The 27,394-nt window shown below is 52.2% G+C and overlaps 1 protein-coding gene across 1 annotated transcript; it reads right to left on the bottom strand.

Annotated features, from left to right (window-relative positions):
- Positions 1 to 152: 152 nt before the first annotated feature.
- LOC112242265 (tuberin) lies at positions 153 to 26,792 on the bottom strand (the record flags this gene model as incomplete). Its single annotated transcript, XM_042316072.1, is given in 17 exon segments — positions 153 to 1,189; positions 2,541 to 2,639; positions 2,819 to 2,910; positions 4,765 to 4,843; positions 5,104 to 5,243; positions 6,517 to 6,703; positions 8,731 to 8,817; positions 9,109 to 9,187; positions 9,786 to 10,492; positions 17,907 to 18,064; positions 20,048 to 20,128; positions 22,336 to 22,578; positions 23,765 to 23,861; positions 23,863 to 24,017; positions 25,519 to 25,631; positions 26,293 to 26,451; positions 26,631 to 26,792. Coding segments are annotated over 17 exon segments (2,815 nt in total), but the record flags the coding sequence as incomplete, so codon positions are not given.
- Positions 26,793 to 27,394: the final 602 nt, after the last annotated feature.

Genomic DNA, 27,394 nt, shown 5'->3' with positions numbered 1-27,394 from the left:
CCAGGGCTATAAATCCTTTTTTTTTTTAGAGAGAAAGGTTTTCTGCAAGATGAGAGCCTGTAATCTGGTCCCTAGCCCAGTGCACTTCACCCCCCCCCCACAACATCACAATACAAATAGAATTTGAAGGAAAAAACACACTGACACTTTCATTGGCTATTTGTTTTGTTTATTCTGTACACACACAGCTTTCAAATGTCGTGTTTCTCATTCACCATACTTCCTTCTGAGTGGTTTTGCGAGGGGATGAGAGAAGGAAATGAGGAGAGGGATGAAAGGGTGTGCGTCAGCTGTGTAAACCACGGGGGGGTCATTCTCTGCGTTCCAAATGGCACCCTATTCCCTCTACATAGTGCACTACTTTAGACAGAGCCCACGTGTCCTGGTCAAGCACAGTGTATTAGAAAGACAATAGGGACGCAGCGTTAGTTAGGCTGCACCATCTGTACCGGTCATCTCATCACCAGCACAACTAATTCATGGGAGCAGTTGGATGAAAAGCCACATCAGCTTGTCAAGACAAATGTCTGGGAGAGAATCGTCAAATCATATAGGTAGAAAGCAGGAAGTTATTCAACCGGTGTGTGTGTGTGTGTGTATCAAGAGAGAAAGAGCGAAAGCAGGTCAATGTTGTCCCTGACTAAACACAGATCTAGGATCAGGTATTTTATTATCCTCCTGCTAGTGGACATTAGAACCACTCGGATAACCTGATCCTAGATCTGTGGTGAGGGAGGCAACGTCTGCCTTGAGCAGGGGGACCGGAAACAGTATCAGAAATATCACTCCGTTACAATATCCATACTAGCATACTACATAGTATGAAACCAATGTATTGGGGATGCATACTATGTGTGAAAGGGCACCCTATTCCCTATATAGTGCACTACTGTTGACCATGGTCCATATGACTCTGGTCAACAGTAGCACACTATATAGGGAGTAGGATGCCATTTGACCCTCAGTAGTATACTAGTATAGACATTTGACACTGGGAAGGCGTCCTCAAGGCTCAGACGAAGTCGGTGAAGTCGTCCACGGTGGAGACCAGTCTCTTCCTCTGTCCGGAGGAGTCCGTGTTGGAGCCTCCTCCGCTGACCTGCTGGTAGGAGGACTGTTTGGTCTGGGAGGAGTGGCTCTGGGTCAGAGAGATACCGGGGGTAGGACGAGACTGGATCTCCTCCTGGGCCTGTGGGGGGGGGAATTGAGAAATTGGCTGATTTCACAGTAGGACCTCGGCGATATGAACATGTTGGGAATGTAGTTAGTTTAGAATGTCCTTGAAATTCACTTAAAAACAACATCCATCCTTGTGCAATATATATATATATAGAGAGACACAACACGCGTCTCCTAACCGCAGTAAATCGCCAGGTGCTGTAAACACGTCTCCTAACCACAGTAATCACCAGGTGCTGTAAACACGTCTCCTAACCGCAGTAATCACCAGGTGCTGTAAACACGTCTCCTAACCGCAGTAATCACCAGGTGCTGTAAACACGTCTCCTAACCACAGTAATCACCAGGTGCTGTAAACACGTCTCCTAACCGCAGTAATCACCAGGTGCTGTAAACACGTCTCCTAACCGCAGTAATCACCAGGTGCTGTAAACGCGTCTCCTAACCACAGTAATCACCAGGTGCTGTAAACGCGTCTCCTAACCACAGTAATCACCAGGTGCTGTAAACAAACGCGTCTCCTAACCACAGTAATCACCAGGTGCTGTAAACACGTCTCCTAACCGCAGTAATCACCAGGTGCTGTAAACACGTCTCCTCTCACCAGGTGCTGTAAACACGTAACCGCAGTAATCACCAGGTGCTGTAAACACGTCTCCTAACCACAGTAATCACCAGGTGCTGTAAACACGTCTCCTAACCACAGTAATCACCAGGTGCTGTAAACACGTCTCCTAACCGCAGTAATCACCAGGTGCTGTAAACTCCTAACCACAGTAATCACCAGGTGCTGTAAACACGTCTCCTAACCACAGTAATCACCAGGTGCTGTAAACAACCACAGTAATCACCAGTCTCCTCCTACCGCAGTAATCACCAGGTGCTGTAAACACGTCTCCTAACCACAGTAATCACCAGGTGCTGTAAACACGTCTCCTAACCACAGTAATCACCAGGTGCTGTAAACGCGTCTCCTAACCACAGTAATCACCAGGTGCTGTAAACGCGTCTCCTAACCACAGTAATCACCAGGTGCTGTAAACACGTCTCCTAACCACAGTAATCACCAGGTGCTGTAAACACGTCTCCTAACCACAGTAATCACCAGGTGCTGTAAACACGTCTCCTAACCACAGTAATCACCAGGTGCTGTAAACACGTCTCCTAACCACAGTAATCACCAGGTGCTGTAAACACGTCTGTAAACATGTGTTTTTTGTTGTTGCATTGAATACATTTCCAGGTTTCATGTTGACTGTTCAGTCCACAACGGAGGTTTGTTCTCCGAGGTGCTCTAACTCTCACCGAGAAACAAAAGAAAGGTTTCTCCACTGACTGACTGTGTGTGTGTGTGTTCTCACCCTTGTCCGGAGTCTCTTGATGTGTCGTAGTCTGGCCAGCCACTTGGAGGCGTAGGCATCAGAAGGGTTTGCTCTGTACTGGTGGACCAGAGATGCCATCTGAAACACACAGGGAGACATACAGACAGTCATGACAGCGTGTGCTGAATCAGCATGCAGTTATCAACAGCATGAACTTTAATTAAATGTCCAAGTGTGTGTGTGTGTGTGTGTGTGTGTGTGTGTGTGTGTGTGTGTGTGTGTGTGTGTGTGTGTGTGTGAGAGAGAGAGAGACTCACGTTAGCGTGTAGGGCCATCTGTCGTACCAGCAATGGAAGGTTTTGGTCTGAGACGATCTTCACTACACTGGTGTCAACTAGACCCTCCAGATCTGATGGATGGAGACAGAGAGACAGATGGGGAAAGAGGTGAGGAAGTAGAGGCAGAGAGATATGGGGAAAGAGGTGAGGAAGTAGAGGGAGAGAGAGAGAGATATGGGGAAAGAGGTGAGGAAGTAGAGAGAGAGAGAGATATGGGGAAAGAGGTGAGGAAGTAGAGACAGAGAGAGATATGGGGAAAGAGGTGAGGAAGTAGAGACAGAGAGAGATATGGGGAAAGAGGTGAGGAAGTAGAGAAACAGAGAGAGATATGGGGAAAGAGGTGAGGAAGTAGAGGCAGAGAGAGATATGGGGAAAGAGGTGAGGAAGTAGAGGCCAGAGAGAGAGGCATGGGGAAAGAGGTGAGGAAGTAGAGGGAGAGAGAGATCTGGGGAAAGAGGTGAGGAAGTAGAGGGAGAGAGAGAGATGGGGAAAGAGGTGAGGAAGTAGAGATGGGAAAGAGGTGATGAAGTGAGGGAAAGAGGGGAAAGAGGTGAGGAAGTAGAGGCAGAGAGAGATGGGGAAAGAGGTGAGGAAGTAGAGGTTTTGGTCTGAGAGAGAGATATGGGGAAAGAGGTGGAAGTAGAGAGAGAGATGGGGAAAGAGGTGAGGAAGAGAGAGAGAGATGGGGAAAGAGGTGAGGAAGTAGAGGGAGAGAGAGATATGGGGAAAGAGGTGAGGAAGTAGAGGCAGAGAGATATGGGGAAAGAGGTGAGGAAGTAGAGGCAGAGAGATATGGGGAAAGAGGTGAGGAAGTAGAGGGTGAGAGAGAGATATGGGGAAAGAGGTGAGGAAGTAGAGGCAGAGAGATATGGGGAAAGAGGTGAGAGAGATATGGGGAAAGAGGTGAGGAGTAGAGAGAGAGATATGGGGAAAGAGGTGAGGAAGTAGAGACAGAGAGATATGGGGAAAGAGGTGAGGAAGTAGAGGGAGAGATATGGGGAAAGAGGTGAGGAAGTAGAGGCAGAGAGATATGGGGAAAGAGGTGAGGAAGTAGAGGCAGGGAGATATGGGGAAAGAGGTGAGGAAGTAGAGGCAGAGAGATATGGGGAAAGAGGTGAGGAAGTAGAGGCAGAGAGAGATATGGGGAAAGAGGTGAGGAAGTAGAGTAGAGAGAGAGATATGGGGAAAGAGGTGAGGAAGTAGAGGCAGAGAGATATGGGGAAAGAGGTGAGGAAGTAGAGGCAGAGAGATATGGGGAAAGAGGTGAGGAAGTAGAGACAGAGAGAGATATGGGGAAAGAGGTGAGGAAGTAGAGGGAGAGAGAGATATGGGGAAAGAGGTGAGGAAGTAGAGAGAGAGAGATATGGGGAAAGAGGTGAGGAAGTAGAGAGAGAGAGAGATATGGGGAAAGAGGTGAGGAAGTAGAGGGAGAGAGAGATATGGGGAAAGAGGTGAGGAAGTAGAGGGAGAGAGAGATATGGGGAAAGAGGTGAGGAAGTAGAGAGAGAGAGATATGGGGAAAGAGGTGAGGAAGTAGAGGAGAGAGAGATATGGGGAAAGAGGTGAGGGTGAAGTAGAGGGAGAGAGAGATATGGGGAAAGAGGTGAGGAAGTAGAGGCAGGGAGATATGGGGAAAGAGGTGAGGAAGTAGAGGCAGGGAGATATGGGGAAAGAGGTGAGGAAGTAGAGGCAGGGAGATATGGGGAAAGAGGTGAGGAAGTAGAGGCAGGGAGATATGGGGAAAGAGGTGAGGAAGTAGAGACAGGGAGATATGGGGAAAGAGAAGGAAAAATTAAAAATCTGTCCATTTCACTTCAACAAAGACTTAATTAGGATTTAAAACATCCCCCTTGGCTCCCTGCTTCATTGTCCATCTCTATATTAGTCCTTGTTATTCATCCCCTCTCTCCTCCCCTTCCTCTCACCTTTCCTGCACTGCAGGGTGACCAGGTTACTTCCGTAGTCCAGAGGCTTAATGATCACCTCAACAAAGTTAAACTGACCCTGGGACATAGACGAGAGAGAGGGAGGGAGGAGAGAGACGAGAGGGAGGGAGGAGAGAGATGAGGGGGAGAGGGAGGAGAGAGAAAGAAGAGAGAAAGAGGGAGGAGAGAGAAAGAGAAGAATATAGAAGAGTTATCATTATTTAATCAAAATGAACACAAAGAACAAATGTGGGTGTGTTTGTCTGCCTGTGAGTGAGTGAGTGAGTGAGTGAGTGAGTGAGTGAGTGAGTGAGTGAGTGAGTGAGTGAGAGAGTGTACCTTGATGGTCCCCAGTTTGTACTCCTCTCCCGAGTCGTTGTAAACCACCATAACAAAGTCGTTTCCAATGTGTCTCTTCTTGTTACAGCAGCCCTTATCACTGTCTCTGTTGGGCATCAGGGTGGCTATGTGGAAGATGGCTGAGGAGAGGAGGAGAGGGGGGTTAGTGGGGGTACAGCAGCCCTTATCACTGTCTCTGTTGGGCATCAGGGTGGCTATGTGGAAGATGGCTGAGGAGAGGAGGAGAGGGGGGGTTAGTGGGGGTACAGCAGCCCTTATCACTGTCTCTGTTGGGCATCAGGGTGGCTATGTGGAAGATGGCTGAGGAGAGGAGGAGAGGGGGTTAGTGGGGGTACAGCAGCCCTTATCACTGTCTCTGTTGGGCATCAGGGTGGCTATGTGGAAGATGGCTGAGGAGAGGAGGAGAGGGGGTTAGTGGGGGTACAGCAGCCCTTATCACTGTCTCTGTTGGGCATCAGGGTGGCTATGTGGAAGATGGCTGAGGAGAGGAGGAGAGGGGTTAGTGGGGGTACAGCAGCCCTTATCACTGTCTCTGTTGGGCATCAGGGTGGCTATGTGGAAGATGGCTGAGGAGAGGAGGAGAGGGGGTTAGTGGGGGTACAGCAGCCCTTATCACTGTCTCTGTTGGGCATCAGGGTGGCTATGTGGAAGATGGCTGAGGAGAGGAGGAGAGGGGGTTAGTGGGGGTACAGCAGCCCTTATCACTGTCTCTGTTGGGCATCAGGGTGGCTATGTGGAAGATGGCTGAGGAGAGGAGGAGAGGGGGTTAGTGGGGGTACAGCAGCCCTTATCACTGTCTCTGTTGGGCATCAGGGTGGCTATGTGGAAGATGGCTGAGGAGAGGAGGAGAGGGGGGTTAGTGGGGGTACAGCAGCCCTTATCACTCTCTGTTGGGCATCAGGGTGGCTATGTGGAAGATGGCTGAGGAGAGGAGGAGAGGGGGTTAGTGGGGGTACAGCAGCCCTTATCACTGTCTCTGTTGGGCATCAGGGTGGCTATGTGGAAGATGGCTGAGGAGAGGAGGAGAGGGGGGGGTTAGTGGGGGTACAGACAGACTGACCCCTCTGTTGGGCATCAGGGTGGCTATGTGGAAGATGGCTGAGGAGAGGAGGAGAGGGGGTTAGTGGGGGTACAGACAGACTGACCCCTCTGTTGGGCATCAGGGTGGCTATGTGGAAGATGGCTGAGGAGAGGGGGAGAGGAGGAGAGGAGAGGAGAGGGGGTTAGTGGGGGTACAGACAGACCCCTCTGTTGGGCATCAGGGTGGCTATGTGGAAGATGGCTGAGGAGAGGAGGAGAGGGGGGTTAGTGGGGGTACAGACAGACCCCTCTGTTGGGCATCACCTGAACCCTGGGGTACAGAGTAACACCTGTAAGTAGAAATACAGTCACCCTGCATGATGTCATCGTGCCAGCAGTAGGTAAACTCCCCGTCATCTCCATACTGGTCTAGACCCCCCAGGAAGATCTGGTCTGGATCACAGTCCTTCAGGTGGATCAGCTTCCCCAGGCCGGTCAGGAAGCCAGCGTAGCGGTTAGAACCATACTCATTGGACAGGATGGACACCTCGTTGAATACCTGGGGTAGGGAGCAGGAAGGAGAGAGGGAGAGGGAGAGGAAAGAGAGAGTGAAAGGGGGTTGGGCAGAGGGTGGCTAGGAAGGAGAGATGGAGAGAAGTAGAGAGGGAAAGGGGGAGGAAGGAGAGAGGGAAAGGGAGAGGAAGGAGAGAGGGAAAGGGGGGTAGGAGACAGACCCCTCTGTTGGGCAAAGGGGGGCTAGGGAGAGATGGCTGAGGAGGAGAGAGGGAAAGGGGGAGGGAGAGGGGGGAGGAGAGAGAGGGAAAGGGGGAGGGAGAGAGGGAACCCTGGGGAGAGGGGGGGAGTAACACCTGTAAGTAGAAAGAGAGGGAAAGGGGAGGGAGAGAGGGCCAGAGGAGGAGAGAGACTGGAAAGATCTGGAGAGGGAGAGAGGGGGAGGAGGAGAGAGGGAAAGGGTAGGGAGAAAGTCCATTCATTAAAGGTTGTTTTGGTAGTCAACCCATACTACCTCTACAAGTTTCAGACTCATTTGTACCTTCCTCTCGAATCTAAATGCCGTCTCCGGTCCACACAGGGTTTCTAGAGTCCTTGTGGTCTTGTGTGGACGGGAGGGGACAACCCCCCCCCACATAAACAGCAGAAAACACGAGGTGGAATTTCTAAATGTGTTTGTGCATCTGCAGTGTTTCCCTTGTTAGCAAAAGGTCAGCTAATCAAACCTGCAGGGAGTCTAGGGGGAGGAGGCTACCCAAACCTGTAGCTAGTCTAGCGGCCGGCTACCCAAACCTGTAGCTAGTCTAGCGGGGCTACCCAAACATGTAGCTAGTCTAGCGGCCGGCTAAAACCTGTAGCTAGTCTAGCGGCCGGCTACCCAAACCTGTAGCTAGTCTAGCGGCCGGCTACCCAAACCTGTAGCTAGTCTAGCGGCCGGCTACCCAAACCTGTAGCTAGTCTAGCGGCCGGCTACCCAAACCTGTAGCTAGTCTAGGGGCTACCCAAACCTGGCTAGTCTAGAGAGGGAAAGTCTAGGGAGAAAGTCCAAACATGCAGCTAGTTTTGCGTAGTCAACCCAAACTACCTGCTAGCTAGTCTTCGGACTCATTTGCTACCCAAACCTGCAGCTAGTCTAGCGGCCGGCTACCCAAACCTGTAGCTAGTCTTGTGGTCTTACCCAAACCTGTAGCTAGTCTAGCCCCGGCTACCCAAACCTGTAGCAGAAAACACGGGTGGAATTTCTAAACCTGTGTTTGTCATCTGCAGTGTTTCCCAAACCTGTTAGTCTAATGTCAGCTAATCAAACCTGTAGCTAGTCTAGCGGCCGGCTACCCAAACCTGTAGCTAGTCTAGCGGCCGGCTACCCAAACCTGTAGCTAGTCTAGCGGCCGGCTACCCAAACATGCAGCTAGTCTAGCGGCCGGCTACCCAAACCTGTAGCTAGTCTAGCGGCCGGCTACCCAAACCTGTAGCTAGTCTAGCGGCCGGCTACCCAAACCTGTAGCTAGTCTAGCGGCCGGCTACCCAAACCTGTAGCTAGTCTAGCGGCCGGCTACCCAAACCTGTAGCTAGTCTAGCGGCCGGCTACCCAAACCTGTAGCTAGTCTAGCGGCCGGCTACCCAAACCTGTAGCTAGTCTAGCGGCCGGCTACCCAAACCTGTAATAATCATGGTTGAATTCCAGACCGATTGGCCCCCATTGATCTTCTCCAAGCCCCGAGGCAAAGTGTGTAGAATTGCAGGAAATTGATCACAAAATTACAAACATCTCTCTCCACCCCGTGGCAATATGTGGATTGCAGGAAATGTAATAAAAAACGCCCCCAGCAAGCCCCTGTGGCCCCTCCTGATGAGCTCATCAAAGCAGCCCGTCCCTGGTTTAAAGGGATACTGGGAGACTGTTAGAACGAAGCAGTGTCTGTTTGAAGTCCTAGCTCTAACACTAGTTAGCATCGGCTCACAAAACCTCCTACATCCTGCACACAGATACCATACAGATGGTGTCCACAAGTTCACCTGACTCTGGGGAGGTAGATTCATCTGGTAGGATCCCTTCAAAGACACCTGTCTCACCTGTCCAGCTCCGACAAACACCACTCCAATCTTATGGGTATCGTACGGAGGCATCTGGTCCAGAACCTTCACCGCTCTGTCGATCAGCTAGGAGAGAGAGAGAGAGAGAGTTGGAGGAGAGAGACACACGTTACAGAGCACACACACACACACACACACACACACACACACACACACATACACACACACACACACACATACAGACACACACACACACACACACACACACACACACACACACACACACACACACACACACACACACACACATACACACACACACACACACACAGACACATACAGACACACAGGACACACACACACACACACACACACACACACACACACACACACTCACACACACACACACACACACACCTGAGACTTGGGCAGCAGGAGAGGCTTGTTGGCCTCGTTGCCAAAGAAGGGAGAGTGGTAGAGCTGAAGGAACACAAAACTACAGGACAGAGGAGAGAGAAAAGCATTAGGAAAGGATGTGTGTGTGTGTGTGTGTGTATAACACAAAACTACAGGTGTGGTGTGTGTGTGTATGTGTGTGTGTGTGTGTGTGTGTGTGTGTGTGTGTGTGTGTGTGTGTGTGTGTGTGTGTGTGTGTGTGTGTGTGTGTGTGTGTGTGTGTGTGTGTGTGTGTGTGTGTGTGTATGTGTGTGTGTGTGTGTGTGTGTATGTGTGTGTGTGTGTGTGTGTGTGTGTGTGTGTGTGTATGTGTGTGTGTGTGTGTGTGTGTGTGTGTGTGTGTGTGTGTGTGTGTGTGTGTGTGTATGTGTGTGTGTGTGTATGTGTGTGTGTGTGTGTGTGTGTGTGTGTGTGTGTGTGTGTATGTGTGTGTGTGTGTGTGTGTGTGTGTGTGTGTGTGTGTGTGTGTGTGTGTGTGTGTGTGTGTGTGTGTGTATGTGTATGTGTGTGTGTGTGTGTGTGTGTGTGTGTGTGTGTATGTGTGTGTATGTGTGTGTGTGTGTGTGTGTGTGTGTGTGTGTGTGTGTGTGTGTGTATGTGTGTGTGTGTATGTGTATGTGTGTGTGTGTCTATTTAACCTGGGACTGAGTCCACTGGTCTTCTCAGTGTTGGTGGGTCCGGGCCGGGTGGTGTGGTACGCGTCTCCTCCTATCCTCTCTCTCCTGGAGGAGGGGGCCGACACTGAGATGGTGTGACCCCTGGGACGGTGCCCTCCGCTGGGGGAGAGGGGTCCAGGCTGGTGGGGCGCTGGGAACTCCAACCTCATCCTGGCTCCCTGCGAGGAAGAGGAACCTCCTCCTCCTCCCGATGTCCCAGACAACCCCCCTGTCACTGGGGTGGTATCCCCACTCTGATTCTGTCTGTTCACCCCTCCTCCTCCCGATGTCCCAGACAACCCCCCTGTCACTGGGGTGGTATCCCCACTCTGATTCTGTCTGTTCACCCCTCCTCCACTCTCCACCTTCTCCATCTCTTTCTCTGCCGGGGGCTGTTGTGGCTGGCTCTTCCCCTCCGAGGGGGACCGAACCCCGGGTGCCTCTCCTCCTCCGGCCCCGGGTCCTGTTGTGGTCTTGGGGAAGGCCTCTGGTAGGGTCTGGAGCTCAGGGGAGGAGCTGGACTTGTTGAGGGTCTGGGTCTCAGGCTGGTTCTGGGTCTGGAAGGGGAGCTCTGGGCCTTGGCTGCCCGGGGTGGAGGGGGCCAGGGGGGGCTGGTCGATGGGGATGAACCCCTCACTCACCTCCTCCAGGGTGGACTTCTCATCTTCCTGGCTGGAACTGGAGGACGACTGAGGGGAAGAACGGATGGAAAACATCAATGTCTCCCAATAACCACCTGCCATAATCTATTGGCTGTAGGGTACTACTCCCCCTGTACTCCCCCTGTCTGTAGGGTACTACTCCCCTGTACTCCCCCTGTCTGTAGGGTACTACTCCCCCTGTACTCCCCCTGTCTGTAGGGTACTACTCCCCCTGTACTCCCCTGTCTGTAGAGTATTACTCCCCCTGTACTCCCCTGTCTGTAGGGTACTACTCCCCCTGTCTGTAGGGTACTACTCCCCTGTACTCCCCCTGTCTGTAGGGTACTACTCCCCTGTCTGTAGGGTACTACTCCCCTGTACTCCCCCTGTCTGTAGGGTACTACTCCCCCTGTCTGTAGGGTACTACTCCCCCTGTCTGTAGGGTACTACTCCCCCTGTCTGTAGGGTACTACTCCCCCTGTCTGTAGGGTACTACCCCCTGTCTGTAGGGTACTACTCCCCTGTACTCCCCCTGTCTGTAGGGTACTACTCCCCCTGTACTCCCCTGTCTGTAGGGTACTACTCCCCTGTACTCCCCTGTCTGTAGGGTACTACTCCCCCCCCTGTCTGTAGAGTACTACTCCCCTGTACTCCCCCTGTCTGTAGGGTACTACTCCCCCTGTACTCCCCTGTCTGTAGAGTACTACTCCCCCTGTACTCCCCTGTCTGTAGGGTACTACTCCCCCTGTACTCCCCCTGTCTGTAGAGTACTACTCCCCCTGTCTGTAGAGTACTACTCCCCTGTACTCCCCTGTACTCCCCCTGTCTGTAGGGTACTACTCCCCCTGTCTGTAGGTACTACTCCCCCTGTACTCCCCTGTCTGTAGGGTACTACTCCCCTGTCTGTAGGGTACTACTCCCCCCCCCCTGTCTGTAGAGTACTACTCCCCCTGTACTCCCCCTGTCTGTAGGGTACTACTCCCCCTGTCTGTAGAGTACTACTCCCCCTGTACTCCCCCTGTCTGTAGGGTACTACTCCCCCCCTGTCTGTAGGGTACTACTCCCCTGTACTCCCCCTGTCTGTAGGGTACTACTCCCCCTGTACTCCCCTGTCTGTAGAGTACTACTCCCCCTGTCTGTCTGTAGGGTACTACTCCCCTGTCTGTACTCCCCCCTGTCTGTAGGGTACTACTCCCCTGTCTGTAGAGTACTACTCCCCCTGTCTGTAGGGTACTACTCCCCCTGTCTGTAGGGTACTACTCCCCCTGTCTGTAGGGTACTACTCCCCCTGTCTGTAGGGTACTACTCCCCTGTACTCCCCCTGTCTGTAGGGTACTACTCCCCCTGTCTGTAGGGTACTACTCCTGTAGGGTACTACTCCCCTGTCTGTAGGGTACTACTCCCCCCCTGTCTGTAGGGTACTACTCCCCCTGTCTGTAGGGTACTACTCCCCTGTCTGTAGGGTACTACTCCCCCTGTCTGTAGGGTACTACTCCCCCTGTCTGTAGGGTACTACTCCCCCTGTCTGTAGGGTACTACTCCCCCTGTCTGTAGGGTACTACTCCCCTGTCTGTAGGGTACTACTCCCCCTGTCTGTAGGGTACTCCCCCTGTCTGTAGGGTACTACTCCCCTGTCTGTAGGGTACTACTCCCCCTGTCTGTAGGGTACTACTCCCCTGTACTCCCCCTGTCTGTAGGGTACTACTCCCCCTGTCTGTAGAGTACTACTCCCCCTGTACTCCCCTGTCTGTAGGGTACTACTCCCCCTGTCTGTAGGGTACTACTCCCCTGTCTGTAGGGTACTACTCCCCCTGTCTGTAGGGTACTACCCCCTGTCTGTAGGGTACTACTCCCCCTGTCTGTCTGTAGGGTACTACTCCCCCTGTCTGTAGGGTACTACTCCCCCTGTACTCCCCTGTCTGTAGGGTACTACTCCCCTGTCTGTAGGGTACTACTCCCCTGTCTGTAGGGTACTACTCCCCCTGTCTGTAGGGTACTACTCCCCCTGTCTGTAGGGTACTACTCCCCTGTCTGTAGGGTACTACTCCCCCTGTCTGTACTCCCCCTGTCTGTAGGGTACTACTCCCCCTGTACTCCCCTGTCTGTAGGGTACTACTCCCCTGTACTCCCCTGTCTGTAGAGTACTACTCCCCTGTACTCCCCCTGTCTGTAGGGTACTACTCCCCCTGTCTGTACTCCCCCTGTCTGTAGGGTACTACTCCCCTGTACTACTCCCCCTGTCTGTAGGGTACTACTCCCCTGTCTGTAGGGTACTACTCCCCCTGTCTGTAGGGTACTACTCCCCTGTCTGTAGGGTACTACTCCCCCTGTCTGTAGGGTACTACTCCCCCTGTCTGTAGGGTACTACTCCCCTGTCTGTAGGGTACTACTCCCCCTGTCTGTAGGGTACTACTCCCCTGTCTGTAGGGTACTACTCCCCCTGTAGGGTACTACTCCCCTGTCTGTAGGGTACTACTCCCCCTGTCTGTAGGGTACTACTCCCCCTGTCTGTAGGGTACTACTCCCCTGTACTCCCCTGTCTGTAGGGTACTACTCCCCCTGTACTCCCCCTGTCTGTAGAGTACTACTCCCCTGTACTCCCCTGTCTGTAGGGTACTACTCCCCTGTCTGTAGAGTACTACTCCCCTGTCTGTAGAGTACTACTCCCCCTGTCTGTAGAGTACTACTCCCCCTGTCTGTAGAGTACTACTCCCCTGTACTCCCCTGTCTGTAGTGTACTACTCCCCCTGTCTGTAGTGTACTACTCCCCTGTCTGTAGAGTACTACCCCCTGTCTGTCTGTAGTGTACTACTCCCCTGTCTGTAGAGTACTACTCCCCTGTCTGTAGAGTACTACTCCCTCTGTCTGTAGAGTACTACTCCCCCTGTACTCCCCCTGTCTGTAGAGTACTACTCCCCTGTACTCCCCTGTCTGTAGAGTACTACTCCCCTGTACTCCCCCTGTCTGTAGTGTACTACTCCCCTGTCTGTAGTGTACTACTCCCCTGTCTGTAGAGTACTACTCCCCTGTACTCCCCTGTCTGTAGGGTACTACTCCCCCTGTACTCCCCCTGTCTGTAGAGTACTACTCCCCTGTACTCCCCTGTACTCCCCCTGTCTGTAGTGTACTACTCCCCTGTCTGTAGTGTACTACTCCCCTGTCTGTAGAGTACTACTCCCCTGTACTCCCCTGTCTGTAGAGTACTACTCCCCTGTCTGTAGTGTACTACTCCCCTGTACTCCCCTGTCTGTAGGGTACTACTCCCCTGTCTGTAGAGTACTACTCCCCTGTCTGTAGAGTACTACTCCCCCTGTACTCCCCTGTCTGTAGTGTACTACTCCCCCTGTCTGTAGTGTACTACTCCCCTGTCTGTAGAGTACTACTCCCCTGTACTCCCCTGTCTGTAGGGTACTACTCCCCTGTACTCCCCTGTCTGTAGAGTACTACTCCCTGTACTCCCCTGTACTCCCCCTGTCTGTAGTGTACTACTCCCCCTGTCTGTAGTGTACTACCCCCTGTCTGTAGAGTACTACCCCTGTACTCCCCTGTCTGTAGAGTACTACTCCCCCTGTCTGTAGTGTACTACTCCCCTGTACTCCCCCTGTCTGTAGGGTACTACTCCCCCTGTACTCCCCTGTCTGTAGGGTACTACTCCCCCTGTACTCCCCTGTCTGTAGAGTACTACTCCCCTGTACTCCCCTGTCTGTAGTGTACTACTCCCTGTCTGTAGTGTACTACTCCCCTGTCTGTAGAGTACTACCCCCCTGTACTCCCCTGTCTGTAGAGTACTACTCCCCTGTCTGTAGGGTACTACTCCCCTGTACTCCCCCTGTCTGTAGGGTACTACTCCCCTGTACTCCCCCTGTCTGTAGGGTACTACTCCCCTGTACTCCCCCTGTCTGTAGGGTACTACTCCCCTGTACTCCCCTGTCTGTAGGGTACTACTCCCCTGTACTCCCCTGTCTGTAGAGTACTACTCCCCTGTACTGTACTCCCCTGTCTGTAGTGTACTACTCCCCTGTCTGTAGTGTACTACTCCCCCTGTAGAGTACTACTCCCCTGTACTCCCCTGTCTGTAGAGTACTACTCCCCTGTCTGTAGTGTACTACTCCCCTGTACTCCCCCTGTCTGTAGGGTACTACTCCCCCTGTACTGTCTGTAGGGTACTACTCCCCTGTACTCCCCCTGTCTGTAGAGTACTACTCCCCTGTACTCCCCTGTCTGTAGTGTACTACTCCCCTGTCTGTAGTGTACTACTCCCCTGTCTGTAGAGTACTACTCCCCCTGTACTCCCCCTGTCTGTAGAGTACTACTCCCCTGTCTGTAGGGTACTACTCCCCCTGTACTCCCCTGTCTGTAGGGTACTACTCCCCTGTACTCCCCTGTCTGTAGGGTACTACTCCCCTGTACTCCCCCTGTCTGTAGGGTACTACTCCCCCTGTACTCCCCCTGTCTGTAGGGTACTACCCCCCCCTGTCTGTAGGGTACTACTCCCCTGTCTGTAGGGTACTACTCCCCTGTCTGTAGGGTACTACTCCCCCTGTCTGTAGAGTACTACTCCCCTGTACTCCCCCTGTCTGTAGAGTACTACTCCCCTGTCTGTACTACTCCCCTGTACTCTGTAGGGTACTACTCCCCTGTCTGTAGGGTACTACTCCCCCTCCCCTGTCTGTAGGGTACTACTCCCCCTGTCTGTAGAGTACTACTCCCCTGTCTGTAGAGTACTACTCCCCTGTCTGTAGGGTACTACTCCCCTGTACTCCCCCTGTCTGTAGGGTACTACTCCCCCTACTCCCCTGTCTGTAGAGTACTACTCCCCTGTACTCCCCCTGTCTGTAGGGTACTACTCCCCTGTACTCCCCCCTGTCTGTAGGGTACTACTCCCCCACTCCCCCTGTCTGTAGGGTACTACTCCCCCTGTCTGTAGGGTACTACTCCCCTGTACCCCCTGTCTGTAGTGTACTACTCCCCTGTCTGTAGTGTACTACTCCCCTGTCTGTAGAGTACTACTCCCCTTACTCCCCTGTCTGTAGAGTACTACTCCCCCTGTCTGTAGTGTACTACTCCCTGTCTGTAGTGTACTACTCCCCTGCTGAGTGTACTACTCCCCCTGTACTCCCCTGTCTGTAGTGTACTACTCCCCTGTCTGTAGGGTACTACTCCCCTGTACTCCCCCTGTCTGTAGAGTACTACTCCCCTGTCTGTAGAGTACTACCCCCCCTGTCTGTAGAGTACTACTCCCCTGTCTGTAGTGTAGTGTACTACTCCCCTGTACTCCCCCTGTCTGTAGTGTACTACTCCCCTGTCTGTAGTGTACTACTCCCCCTGTCTGTAGTGTACTACTCCCCTGTAGTGTACTACTCCCCCTGTCTGTAGTGTACTACTCCCCCTGTCTGTAGTGTACTCCCCTCCCCTGTACTCCCCTGTCTGTAGTGTACTACTCCCCCTGAGTGTACTACTCCCCCTGTACTGTCTGTAGTGTACTACTCCCCTGCTGAGTGTACTACTCCCCTGTCTGTAGAGTACTACTCCCCTGTCTGTAGAGTACTACCCCCTGTAGTCTGTAGAGTACTACTCCCCTGTCTGTAGAGTACTACTCCCTGTCCCCCCCTGTCTGTAGAGTACTACTACTCCCCTGTCTGTAGTGTACTACTCCCCCTGTCTGTAGAGTACTACTCCCCCTGTCTGTAGAGTACTACTCCCCCCCTGTCTGTAGTGTACTCCCCCTGTACTCCCCCTGTCTGTAGGGTACTACTCCCCCCCTGTCTGTAGGGTACTACCCCCTGTCTGTAGAGTACTACTCCCCTGTACTGTCTGTAGGGTACTACTCCCCCTGTCTGTAGTGTACTACTCCCCTGTCTGTAGAGTACTACTCCCTGTGTGTAGAGTACTACTCCCCTGTACTCCCCTGTCTGTAGTGTACTACTCCCCTGCTGAGTGTACTACTCCCCTGTAGAGTGTACTACTCCCCTGTCTGTAGTGTACTACTCCCTGTAGAGTACTACTACTACCCCCTGTCTGTAGAGTACTACTCCCCCTGTCTGTAGAGTACTACTCCCCTGTCTGTAGGGTACTACTCCCCTGTCTGTAGAGTACTACTCCCCTGTCTGTAGGGTACTACTCCCCTGTCTGTAGGGTACTACTCCCCTGTCTGTAGAGTACTACTCCCCTGTCTGTAGAGTACTACTCCCCCCTGTCTGTAGAGTACTACTCCCCTGTCTGTAGGGTACTACTCCCCTGTAGGGTACTGTCTGTAGGGTACTACTCCCCTGTCTGTAGGGTACTCTCCCCTGTCTGTAGGGTACTACTCCCCCTGTCTGTAGGGTACTACTCCCCCTGTCTGTAGTGTACTACTCCCCCTGTCTGTAGGGTACTACCCCCTGTCTGTAGAGTACTACTCCCCCTGTCTGTAGAGTACTACTCCCCTGTACTCCCCTGTCTGTAGACTACTCTCCCCTGTCTGTAGAGTACTACTCCCCTGTACTCCCCTGTCTGTAGAGTACTACTCCCCTGTACTCCCCCTGTCTGTAGAGTACTACTCCCCTGTCTGTAGAGTACTACTCCCCCCCTGTCTGTAGAGTACTACTCCCCTGTCTGTAGAGTACTACTCCCCTGTACTCCCCTGTCTGTAGAGTACTACTCCCCTGTCTGTAGAGTACTACTCCCCTGTCTGTAGAGTACTACTCCCCTGTGTCTGTAGTGTACTACTCCCCCCTGTCTGTAGAGTACTACTCCCCTGTCTGTAGAGTCTACTCCCCTGTCTGTAGAGTACTACTCCCCCTGTCTGTAGAGTACTACTCCCCTGTGTAGTGTACTACTCCCTGTCTGTAGAGTACTACTCCCCCTGTCTGTAGAGTACTACTCCCCTGTCTGTAGAGTACTACTCCCCTGTCTGTAGAGTACTACTCCCCCTGTACTCCCCCTGTCTGTAGGGTACTACTCCCCTGTCTGTAGAGTACTACTCCCCCTGTCTGTAGAGTACTACTCCCCTGTCTGTAGAGTACTACTCCCCTGTACTCCCCTGTCTGTAGAGTACTACTCCCCCTGTCTCCCCTGTCTGTAGGGTACTACTCCCCCTCTGTAGAGTACTACTCCCCCTGTCTGTAGGGTACTACTCCCCCTGTCTGTAGAGTAGAGTACTACTCCCCCTCCCCTGTCTGTAGAGTACTACTCCCCTGTACCCCCTGTCTGTAGAGTACTACTCCCCTGTACTGTCTGTAGAGTACTACTCCCCCTGTACTACAAAAAAAATCTGTAGAGTACTACTCCCTGTACTCCCCTGTCTGTAGAGTACTACTCCCCCTGTCTGTAGTGTACTACTCCCCGTCTGTCTGTAGAGTACTACTCCCCCTCTCTGTAGAGTACTACTCCCCCTGTCTGTAGAGTACTACTCCCCCTGTCTGTAGTGTACTACTCCCCCTGTCTGTAGTGTACTACTCCCCCTGCTGAGTGTACTACTCACCCTGCTGAGTGTTCTAGGGGGCAGGGCCTTGATGAACTTGTCAGCAGCGATGTAGATGGGTTCGGAGGGCATGGCCTCAAACTTCTCCGCCTCTGGCCAATCAGAGGGGTAGTCTACGTGGCCCCTGACCCCTGTCCCCTCTAGCACTACCACAGAGTCTACAGCAGGGGGCGACAGAGAGGAGAGGGTTAGAGGGGACGAGGGACACACAGATACCACAGAGTCTACAGCAGGGGGCGACAGAGAGGGGATGATGAGGGACACACAGATACCACAGAGTCTACAGCAGGGGGCGACAGAGAGGGGAAAAGAGAGGGGATGAGGGACACACAGATACCACAGAGTCTACAGCAGGGGGTGACAGAAAGGGGAGGGGACGAGGGGGACACACAGATACCACAGAGTCTACAGCAGGGGGCGACAGAGAGGGGAAAAGAGAGGGGATGAGGGACACACAGATACCACAGAGTCTACAGCAGGGGGCGACAGAAAGGAGAGGGGACGAGAGGGGACGAGAGGGGACGAGAGGGGACGAGAGGGGACGAGAGGGGACGAGGGATACACAGATACCCACGGCAACGAACGCAACAGCATACACAGAAAAACATCATTAATGAACACATTTAATAAACACACAAGAAATAAAACCCCAGACAAACACACACTAAACTACCTCTACTTTGCACCCTTATGTTAATTTACAAACTACCACCTGTAGTATACCAGACCACCACTAAGTGGTCACACACCTCCTAAACACACACACACACACACACACACAGTGATCAAACAGAATCAGAAGCATTACACGTATCGATCAGTGATCAAACAGAATCAGTAACTCAGTCAGGCAGGCGCGCACACACACACACACACACACACACACACACACACACAGACAGATCGAAGAGCAGACTTGCAGGCAGCAGCATATCAGTCATTGGCTCATCATCATTGGTAACATCTATTTGATGCGTCTTCAAACACGTGTGGTCGGTCGGTTCACTTTCTCTACACACACTAGCCCAGACCAGACCTCATCCTCTCAGCCAATGGACATTTAGGATACTGACAGCAACAGAATATTACAATGAACACTTAGCACCGTGACACCTCACAAAACATAACATTATTGGGTGGTGTGGTGACCAGAATGATATCCCTAACACAAAATGGTGACCAGAATGATATCCCTAACACAAAATGGTGACCAGAATGATATCCCTAACACAAATGGTCACCAGAATGATATCCCTAACACAAAATGGTGACCAGAATGATATCCCTAAAACAAAATGGTGACCAGAATGATATCCCTAACACAAAATGGTGACCAGAATGATATCCCTAACACAAAATGGTGACCAGAATGATATCCCTAACACAAAATGGTGACCAGAATGATATCCCTAACACAAAATGGTGACCAGAATGATATCCCTAACACAAAATGGTGACCAGAATGATATCCCTAACACAAAATGGTGACCAGAATGATATCCCTAACACAAAATGGTGACCAGAATGATATCCCTAACACAAAATGGTGACCAGAATGATATCCCTAACACAAAATGGCCAGCAGAGAAGCCAGAAAGAAGAGTTTGTGTCCTGGATGAGGTCTGTCTTGACTATGTTACATGCATGACCTCTATGACGATGTAATGGGGTGAAGAGTCAGAGGTTAGAGGTAAAAAGAAAAAGGAGACAGGAAGTACATTCCAGGGCCACAGGACAAGGGGTCACATGTTAGAAAGAAAAACATCAAAAGTGTCATTAAATTATCATGAACAAATCCAGTCATAGGATTGGTTCATCTTGGCGGCGGGTTGATTAATCGATTGAAATTATTGGGCCGTGAGTTTGTTTGTGTCATCATCTCTCTCCAGTGGTGGCCCGACATGTTAGTGACACGTGATGACACGGGACGTGGGGGGGGGCACACATATGTTGGGGCATAGGAGGCTGGTGAGGGGAGGACGCGCTCACAGTAATGGATGGAATAGATGGATGGACGGGTTTGATTTACCATTCATTCATTCTGTTACTGTTCCGTTACTATGAGCCCATCCTCACATTTAAAGTGCCACCACTGGTTTGGGGTGGGGCTCGTGTTGGGGGCGTGGCCAAGCTGCTTGTACCTGCCCAGGAAATGCTCCGTTGGAGCCGAACCGGAACTGGGGGCGGGGCGAAGGACAGACCCAGAGAGGAGAGAGAGCCCACTGGACGAGCCAGGTCGCCATTCAACACAGCAGAGCCAATCACAAATTAGCATGACAGGAAATGGAAAATAATAAACCAATTTTTAAAAAAGATGAGGATAAAATGAATTTACAGTGGAGGGAAAACAGTAGTAATTAAAATATGACAAAAAAATAAGATAGTGGATAAAATACCAAATGAAATTCACAATATATAAAATAGGGAACTAGTAACAAAATATATGTGAAACCCACGACAGACAATGATGGAACAAGCAATGTGTGTGTGATCTGTTTGTGAGAGAAGTCTAGCACCATTTCATCTTACCAAACCGGAACAAGAAACAATGTTTGTTCACCAGGATCAACCTGAACAAGGTGCATCTATGATTCGATCTACAAATCACCCAGCTACTAAATGAACGGACATTTGACTGATCCTGATGATATAGAGATTAGTGAATCTGTGGAGCATCTAAGCTCAGACTGGCCCTCATGAACAAGTAGAGAGAGCAGAGAGAGGAGAGAGAGAGAGAGGAGAGCAGAGAGAGGAGAGAGAGAGGAGACCAGAGCAGAGAGAGGAGAGACCAGAGAGAGGAGAGACCAGAGAGAGGAGAGCAGAGAGAGGAGAGACCAGAGAGAGTAGAAGAGAGAGAGGAGAGCAGAGAGAGGAGAGACCAGAGAGAGGAGAGCAGACTGGAGGGAGGTTCATTCATGTTCAGTGAAGTACAGCAGGAGTTCCTTCTCAACAACCTGGTGGTGACTGGGGAGCTGTACTGGGGAGCTGTACTGGGTGGTGACTGGGGAGCTGGACTGGGGAGCTGTACTGGGTGGTGACTGGGGAGCTGGACTGGGTGGTGACTGGGAAGCTGTACTGGGTGGCTGACTGGGGAGCTGGACTGGGAAGCTGTACTGGGGAGCTGACTGGGGAGCTGTACTGGGGAGCTGTACTGGGTGGTGACTGGGAGCTGTACTGGGGAGCTGTACTGGGTGGTGACTGGGGAGCTGTACTGGGGTGCTGTACTGGGTGGTGACTGGGGAGCTGTACTGGGGAGCTGTACTGGGGGTGCTGGGGAGCTGTACTGGGGGTGACTGGGGAGCTGTACTGGGGAGCTGTACTGGGCGGTGACTGGGGAGCTGTACTGGGGGTGACTGGGGAGCTGTACTGGGTGGTGACTGGGGAGCTGTGGGTGGTGACTGTACTGGGTGGTGACTGGGGAGCTGTACTGGGTGGTGACTGGGGAGCTGTACTGGGTGGTGGCTGGGGAGCTGTACTGGGTAGTGACTGGGGAGCTGTACTGGGGAGCTGTACTGTGGTGTCCCCCTCCCACCAACACACACACACTACCAACACACACTGTCCCCCCTCCCACCAACACACACTGTCCCCCCCCACCAACACACACTGTCCCCCCCCCACCAACACACACTGTCCCCCCCCACCACTGGGGACACTATCCAACACACACTGTCCCCCTCCCACCAACACACACTGTCCCCCCCACCATCAACACACACACCCACCATCCAACACACACACTGTCCCCTCCCACCAACACACACTGTCCCCTCCCACCAACACACACTGTCCCCTCCCACCAACACACACTGTCCCCTCCCACCAACACACACTGTCCCCTCCCACCAACACACACTGTCCCCTCCCACCAACACACACTGTCCCCTCCCACCAACACACACTGTCCCCCTCCCACCAACACACACTGTCCCCTCCCACCAACACACACTGTCCCCCCCCACCAACACACACTGTCCCCCCCCACCAACACACACTGTCCCCCCCCACCAACACACACTGTCCCCTCCCACCAACACACACTGTCCCCTCCCACCAACACACACTGTCCCCTCCCACCAACACACACTGTCCCCTCCCACCAACACACACTGTCCCCTCCCACCAACACACACTGTCCCCTCCCACCAACACACACTGTCCCCTCCCCACCAACACACACACTGTCCCCCCACCCCACCAACACACACTGTCCCCTCCCACCAACACACACACTGTCCCCCCCCCACCAACACACACTGTCCCCTCCCACCAACACACACTGTCCCCTCCCACCAACACACACTGTCCCCCTCCCACCAACACACACTGTCCCCCCCCACCAACACACACACTGTCCCCCCCCAACCAACACACACTTATAATACAACACACCACTACACCCCCCTCCCCTCTCCCTCTCCCTCCTCACCTGTGTTAGAGCGCTGGATGAGTCCAGGCTTGCCCCCTTGGATGAGTCCAGGGGGGTTAAGGGCTACGGGGGTCGGGGCGGGCGTGGCTGTGCTGGCGGGGGCGCTGGCAGTCTGAGTGGGGGGCTCCTTGACCCCCTCCATGGCCATGAGGACAGAGGACAGCTCCTGGAGAGGCATGTTACCCAGCTCAGAGGAGAAGGGACTGGGAGGGTTCTCCAGACACATCAACCAGCTGGTGTTACCTGGACAGGAGAGAAGTCAATTACCCCCCTGGAGTCCACTGACGCCCCGGTGGGGCGAGTCACATCACAAAATCCCCATCAAAATCAGAACAGTTTAAGCGAAAATCGGTCTTATCACGTAAATGGGGTCTTAACGTTTTTTTTTAAATCAAATAGCCAAATGATCCACAGTATGACATCATAAAACCATTCCATATGTCAGCTTAGCACCCCCCACCTCCAATGACTTAGACTTTTAGGAATGAACCAATTAACCAAAGGGGTGCGTCACTTGAGTGGGTTGAGTCACTGATGTGATCTTCCTGTCTGGGTTGGCGCTCCCCCTTGGGTTGTGCCGTGGCGGAGATCTTTGTGGGCTATACTCGGCCTTGTCTCAGGATGGTAAGTTGGTGGTTGAAGATATCCCTCTAGTGGTGTGGGGGCTGTGCTTTGGCAAAGTGGGTGGGGTTATATCCTTCCTGTTTGGCCCTGTCCGGGGGTATCATCGGATGGGGCCACAGTGTCTCCTGACCCCTCCTGTCTCAGCCTCCAGTATTTGTGCTGCAGTAGTTTATGTGTCGGGGGGCTAGTGTCAGTTTGTTATATCTGGAGTACTTCTCCTGTCCTATCCGGTGTCCTGTGTGAATTTAAGTATGCTCTCTCTAATTCTCTTTCTTTCTCTCTCTCGGAGGACCTGAGCCCTAGGACCATGCCTCAGAACTACCTGGCCTGACGACTCCTTGCTGTCCCCAGTCCACCTGGACGTGCTGACCTTGCACCCTCGACAACCACTGTGATTATTATTATTATTATTTGACCATGTTGGTCATTTATGAACATTTTAACATCTTGGCCATGTTCTGTTATAATCTCCACCTGGCACAGCCAGAAGAGGACTGGCCACCCCTCAGAGCCTGGTTCCTCTCTAGGTTTCTTCCTAGGTTTTGGCCTTTCTAGGGAGTTTTTCCTAGCCACCGTGCTTCTACACCTGCATTGCTTGCTGTTTGGGGTTTTAGGCTGGGTTTCTGTACAGCACTTTGAGATATCAGCTGATGTACGAAGGGCTTTATAAATACATTTGATGTGATTTGAATTAGTCAGGTCAGAGGACGAAGAGAGAAGAAAAGAGAAAATAATCTAAAATGGTCTGTATCTTCCGTGTGTAAACAGATGAAGAGGAAGTTATTCAACAGGTGTGTGTGTTTACCTGAGGGTCTGCGTATGAAGATCTCGGCCCATCCCTGGGTCAGAACGGGCAGGAACTCTGCCAGGCTGGGCTTGTCTTTGAGGGGGTCCTTAGGGGGCACAGGGGGAAGGAGAGGGGGGCTCCAGGCCATCCAGACAGGGGCCGGAGGAGGAGGAGGGGGGAGAGAGGGGGACACCACACAGCTCTCCCCCCTCAGAGGGTGAGACCAGGGGGCTGAGGCTCTGGGCTGGACCTGCACGGAGGGCATGGCCACCTGAGGGGGGAGAAGGAGGAATTAGTGACATATCACTATCCCTACCTTACATGGAATGAAGGAGAGATAGAAACACCCCTTCAGATTAGTGGATTCAGCTATTTCAGCCACAGCCGTTGCCCCAGAACATTATTCCTCACACAGCCATGCAATCTCCATAGACAAACATTGGCAGTAGAATGGCCTTACTGAAAAGCTTAGTGACTTACGTGGCACAATCATAGGATGCCATCTTTCCAACAAGTCAGTTCGTCAAATTTCTGCCCTGTTAGAGCTGCCCCGGTCAACTGTAAGTGCTGTTATTGTGAAGTGAAAACGTCAAGGAGCAACAACGGCTCAGACGCGAAGTGGTAGTTCCAAACTGCCTCTGGAAGCAAACTCAGCACAGGAACTGTTCGTCGGGAGCATCATGAAATGGTTTTCCATGGCAGAGCAGCCGCACACAAGCCTAAGATCACCATGTCTAATGCCAAGCGTCGGCTGGAGTGGTGTAAAGCTCTCCACCATTGGACTCTGGAGCAGTGGAAACACATTCTCTGGAGTGATGAATCACACTTCACCCTCTGGCAGTCCCGATGGACGAATCTGGGTTTGGCGGATGCCAGGAAAACGCTACCTGCCCCAATGCATAGTGCCAACTGTAAAGTTTGGTGGATGGGGCTGTTTTTCATGGTCCGGGCTAGGCCCCTTAGTTCCAGTGAAGGGAAATCTTTACACTACGGCATACAATGACATTCTAGACGATTCTGTGCTTCCAACATTGTGGTAATAGTTTGGGGAAGGCCCTTTCCTGTTTCAGCATGACAACGCCCCTGTGCACAAAGCGAGATCCATGCAGAAATGGTTTGTCAAGGTTGGTGTGGAAGAACTTGACTGGCCTGCACAAAGCCCTGACCTCAACCCCATCAAACACCTTTAGGACGAATTGGAACACCAACTGTGAGCCAGGCCTAATCACCTAACATCAGTGTCTGACCTCACTGATGCTCGTGGGTGAGCGGAAGCAAGTCCCTGCAGCAATGTTCCAACATCTAGTGGAAATCCTTCCCAGAAGAGTGGAGGGGGACCAACTCAATATTATTGCCCACGATTTTGGAATGAGATGTTGATTTGATTTGGATCTCTTTTAGTCCCCATTTGGACTAATCTTCCAAGAGTCCTTAAACATTAAAATACAATTTATAATACAAACACACTATTACAAAAAACACCCTATTACAAACATACATAATACACTAGCATAATGAGATGTTCAATGAGCAGGTGTCCACATACTTTAGATCATGTAGTGTACAGATTAGATAGCTAGATAGAGAGAGTTCTTCCTCTTCCTACCTGACATGGATCGTACTCTGATGACAGTAGAGAGAGAGAAGGATAGAGAGAGAGAGAGACAGAGAGGGTTCCTCCTCTTCCTACCTGACATGGATCGTACTCTGATGACAGTAGAGAGAGAGAAGGATAGAGAGAGAGAGAGAGAGAGGGTTCCTCCTCTTCCTACCTGACATGGATCGTACTCTGATGCGTGAGGCTCTGTTGAGCTGTTGACTGGACTGGGACTCCAGTTTGGCCGGAGCCTCTTTGGTCTGACGGGTGTGAAGGGAGGGGTCTGACCTACAGGGGGCAGGAGAGAGACCGGATATTACTGACAGTGTGTGTGTTACCGTGTGTGTATGGGTTACAGTGTTGTGTGTGTGTGTGTGTGTGTGTGTGTGTGTGTGTGTGTGTGTGGTGTGGGTTACCGTGTGTGTGTGTGTATATGGGTTACCGTGTGTGTGTGTGTGTGTGTGTGTGTGTATATATATGGGTTACCGTGTGTGTGTGTGTGTGTGTGTGTGTGTGTGTGTGTGTGTGTGTGTGTGTGTGTGTGTGTGGGTATATATATGTGGGTTACCGTGTGTGTGTGTGTATATATATATGGGTTACCGTGTGTGTGTGTGTGTGGGTTACCGTGTGTGTGTGTGTGTGGGTTACCGTGTGTGTGTGTGTGTGTGTTACCGTGTGTGTGTGTGTGTGTTACCGTGTGTGTGTGTGTGCGGGTTACCGTGTGTGTGTGTGTGTGGGTTACCGTGTGTGTGTGTGTGTGTGGGTTACCGTGTGTGTGTGTGCGGGTTACCGTGTGTGTGTGTGCGGGTTACCGTGTGTGTGTGTGTGCGGGTTACCGTGTGTGTGTGTGTGGGTTACCGTGTGTGTGTGTGTGTGTTACCGTGTGTGTGTGTGTGGGTTACCGTGTGTGTGTGTGTGTGTGTGTGTGTGTGTGTGTGTGTGTGGTTACCTGGTCATCTCTCCCCCTCCTCCCAGCCTCTCAGCCATGTCCATTCCCAGTAAGGCCTGACTCCTGACCCCACCGCTGGTCGTTATGGTGATCAGCTTGTTACCCACCAGCCAGGTCATACTGCGACCCCCCGCCAGAAGGAACTCTGCTATAGGAGACCTGGCAAAGGTTAAGGGTCAGGGGTCAAGACAAGGTCACTTAGTTCTCGAGGGCTTATGGCAGTTGATAATCATAGAAGACCTTGTGTCCTTTTCCCTGTTGTGATTGGGTGAATAACGAAGACGAAGACCCACGAGGTCACTAATAAAGGCAGGATATATCCCGTGGTCCGTGCGTACCTCTTGGGCAGCGCTGAGAAGTTGGAGAAGACGTATCGAGCCATCATGTCCAGACAGGTCTCCGTTAACTCCAGGTGGACGGTCTTTAACCCATCGTCTGCCTGGCTCACGGTGTTCTCGTCAGAAGAACCCAGACTACACGTGGTGCTGGAGGTGTGCATCCTACAGCCAGGGGGTGTCAGATAAGGGTGTCAGATAAGGGTGTCAGAGAGGGGTGCCAGATAAGGGTGCCAGATAAGAGTGTCAGAGAGGGGTGCCAGAGAGGGTGCCAGAGAGGGTGCCAGATAAGGGTGTCAGAGAGACAAACACATACACCAGTGGAGGCTGCTGAGGGGAGGACGGCTCATAATGACGGCTGGAACGGAGTGAATGGAATCAAAACACCTTCTAAATATAAATAACCTTTGATACCATTACAACTACTCCCTTCCAGACAATATTATGAGCCGTCCTCCGCTCAGCAGCCTCCGCTGACACACACACACACACACACACACACACACACAGCATTGCATTCTCCCACACACAGCCTGGCTCTTATCTTTCTCTCAGGTGTACACCGCTGATGTACAAACACAGATGAGCCCATCTCTCTCTCCCACACACACAAACAAGCTGGGACTTGGTATAAGTAACTGTAGCGGCAGCCTGGGCGCTCGAAATGATCCGTCATCCGTTCCCTCTGTGGATGTGAAGTGCTATGCTTACTGCTGACAGGGTGTCTCTTCTACAAAGGCCCGGGAACCACAGCTGGTGTCAGAGAT

Source organism: Oncorhynchus tshawytscha, unplaced genomic scaffold, assembly GCF_018296145.1.
Source record: "Oncorhynchus tshawytscha isolate Ot180627B unplaced genomic scaffold, Otsh_v2.0 Un_contig_8889_pilon_pilon, whole genome shotgun sequence".
Lineage (NCBI taxonomy): Eukaryota > Metazoa > Chordata > Actinopteri > Salmoniformes > Salmonidae > Oncorhynchus > Oncorhynchus tshawytscha.
This window is presented reverse-complemented; position numbering and strand designations above follow the sequence as displayed.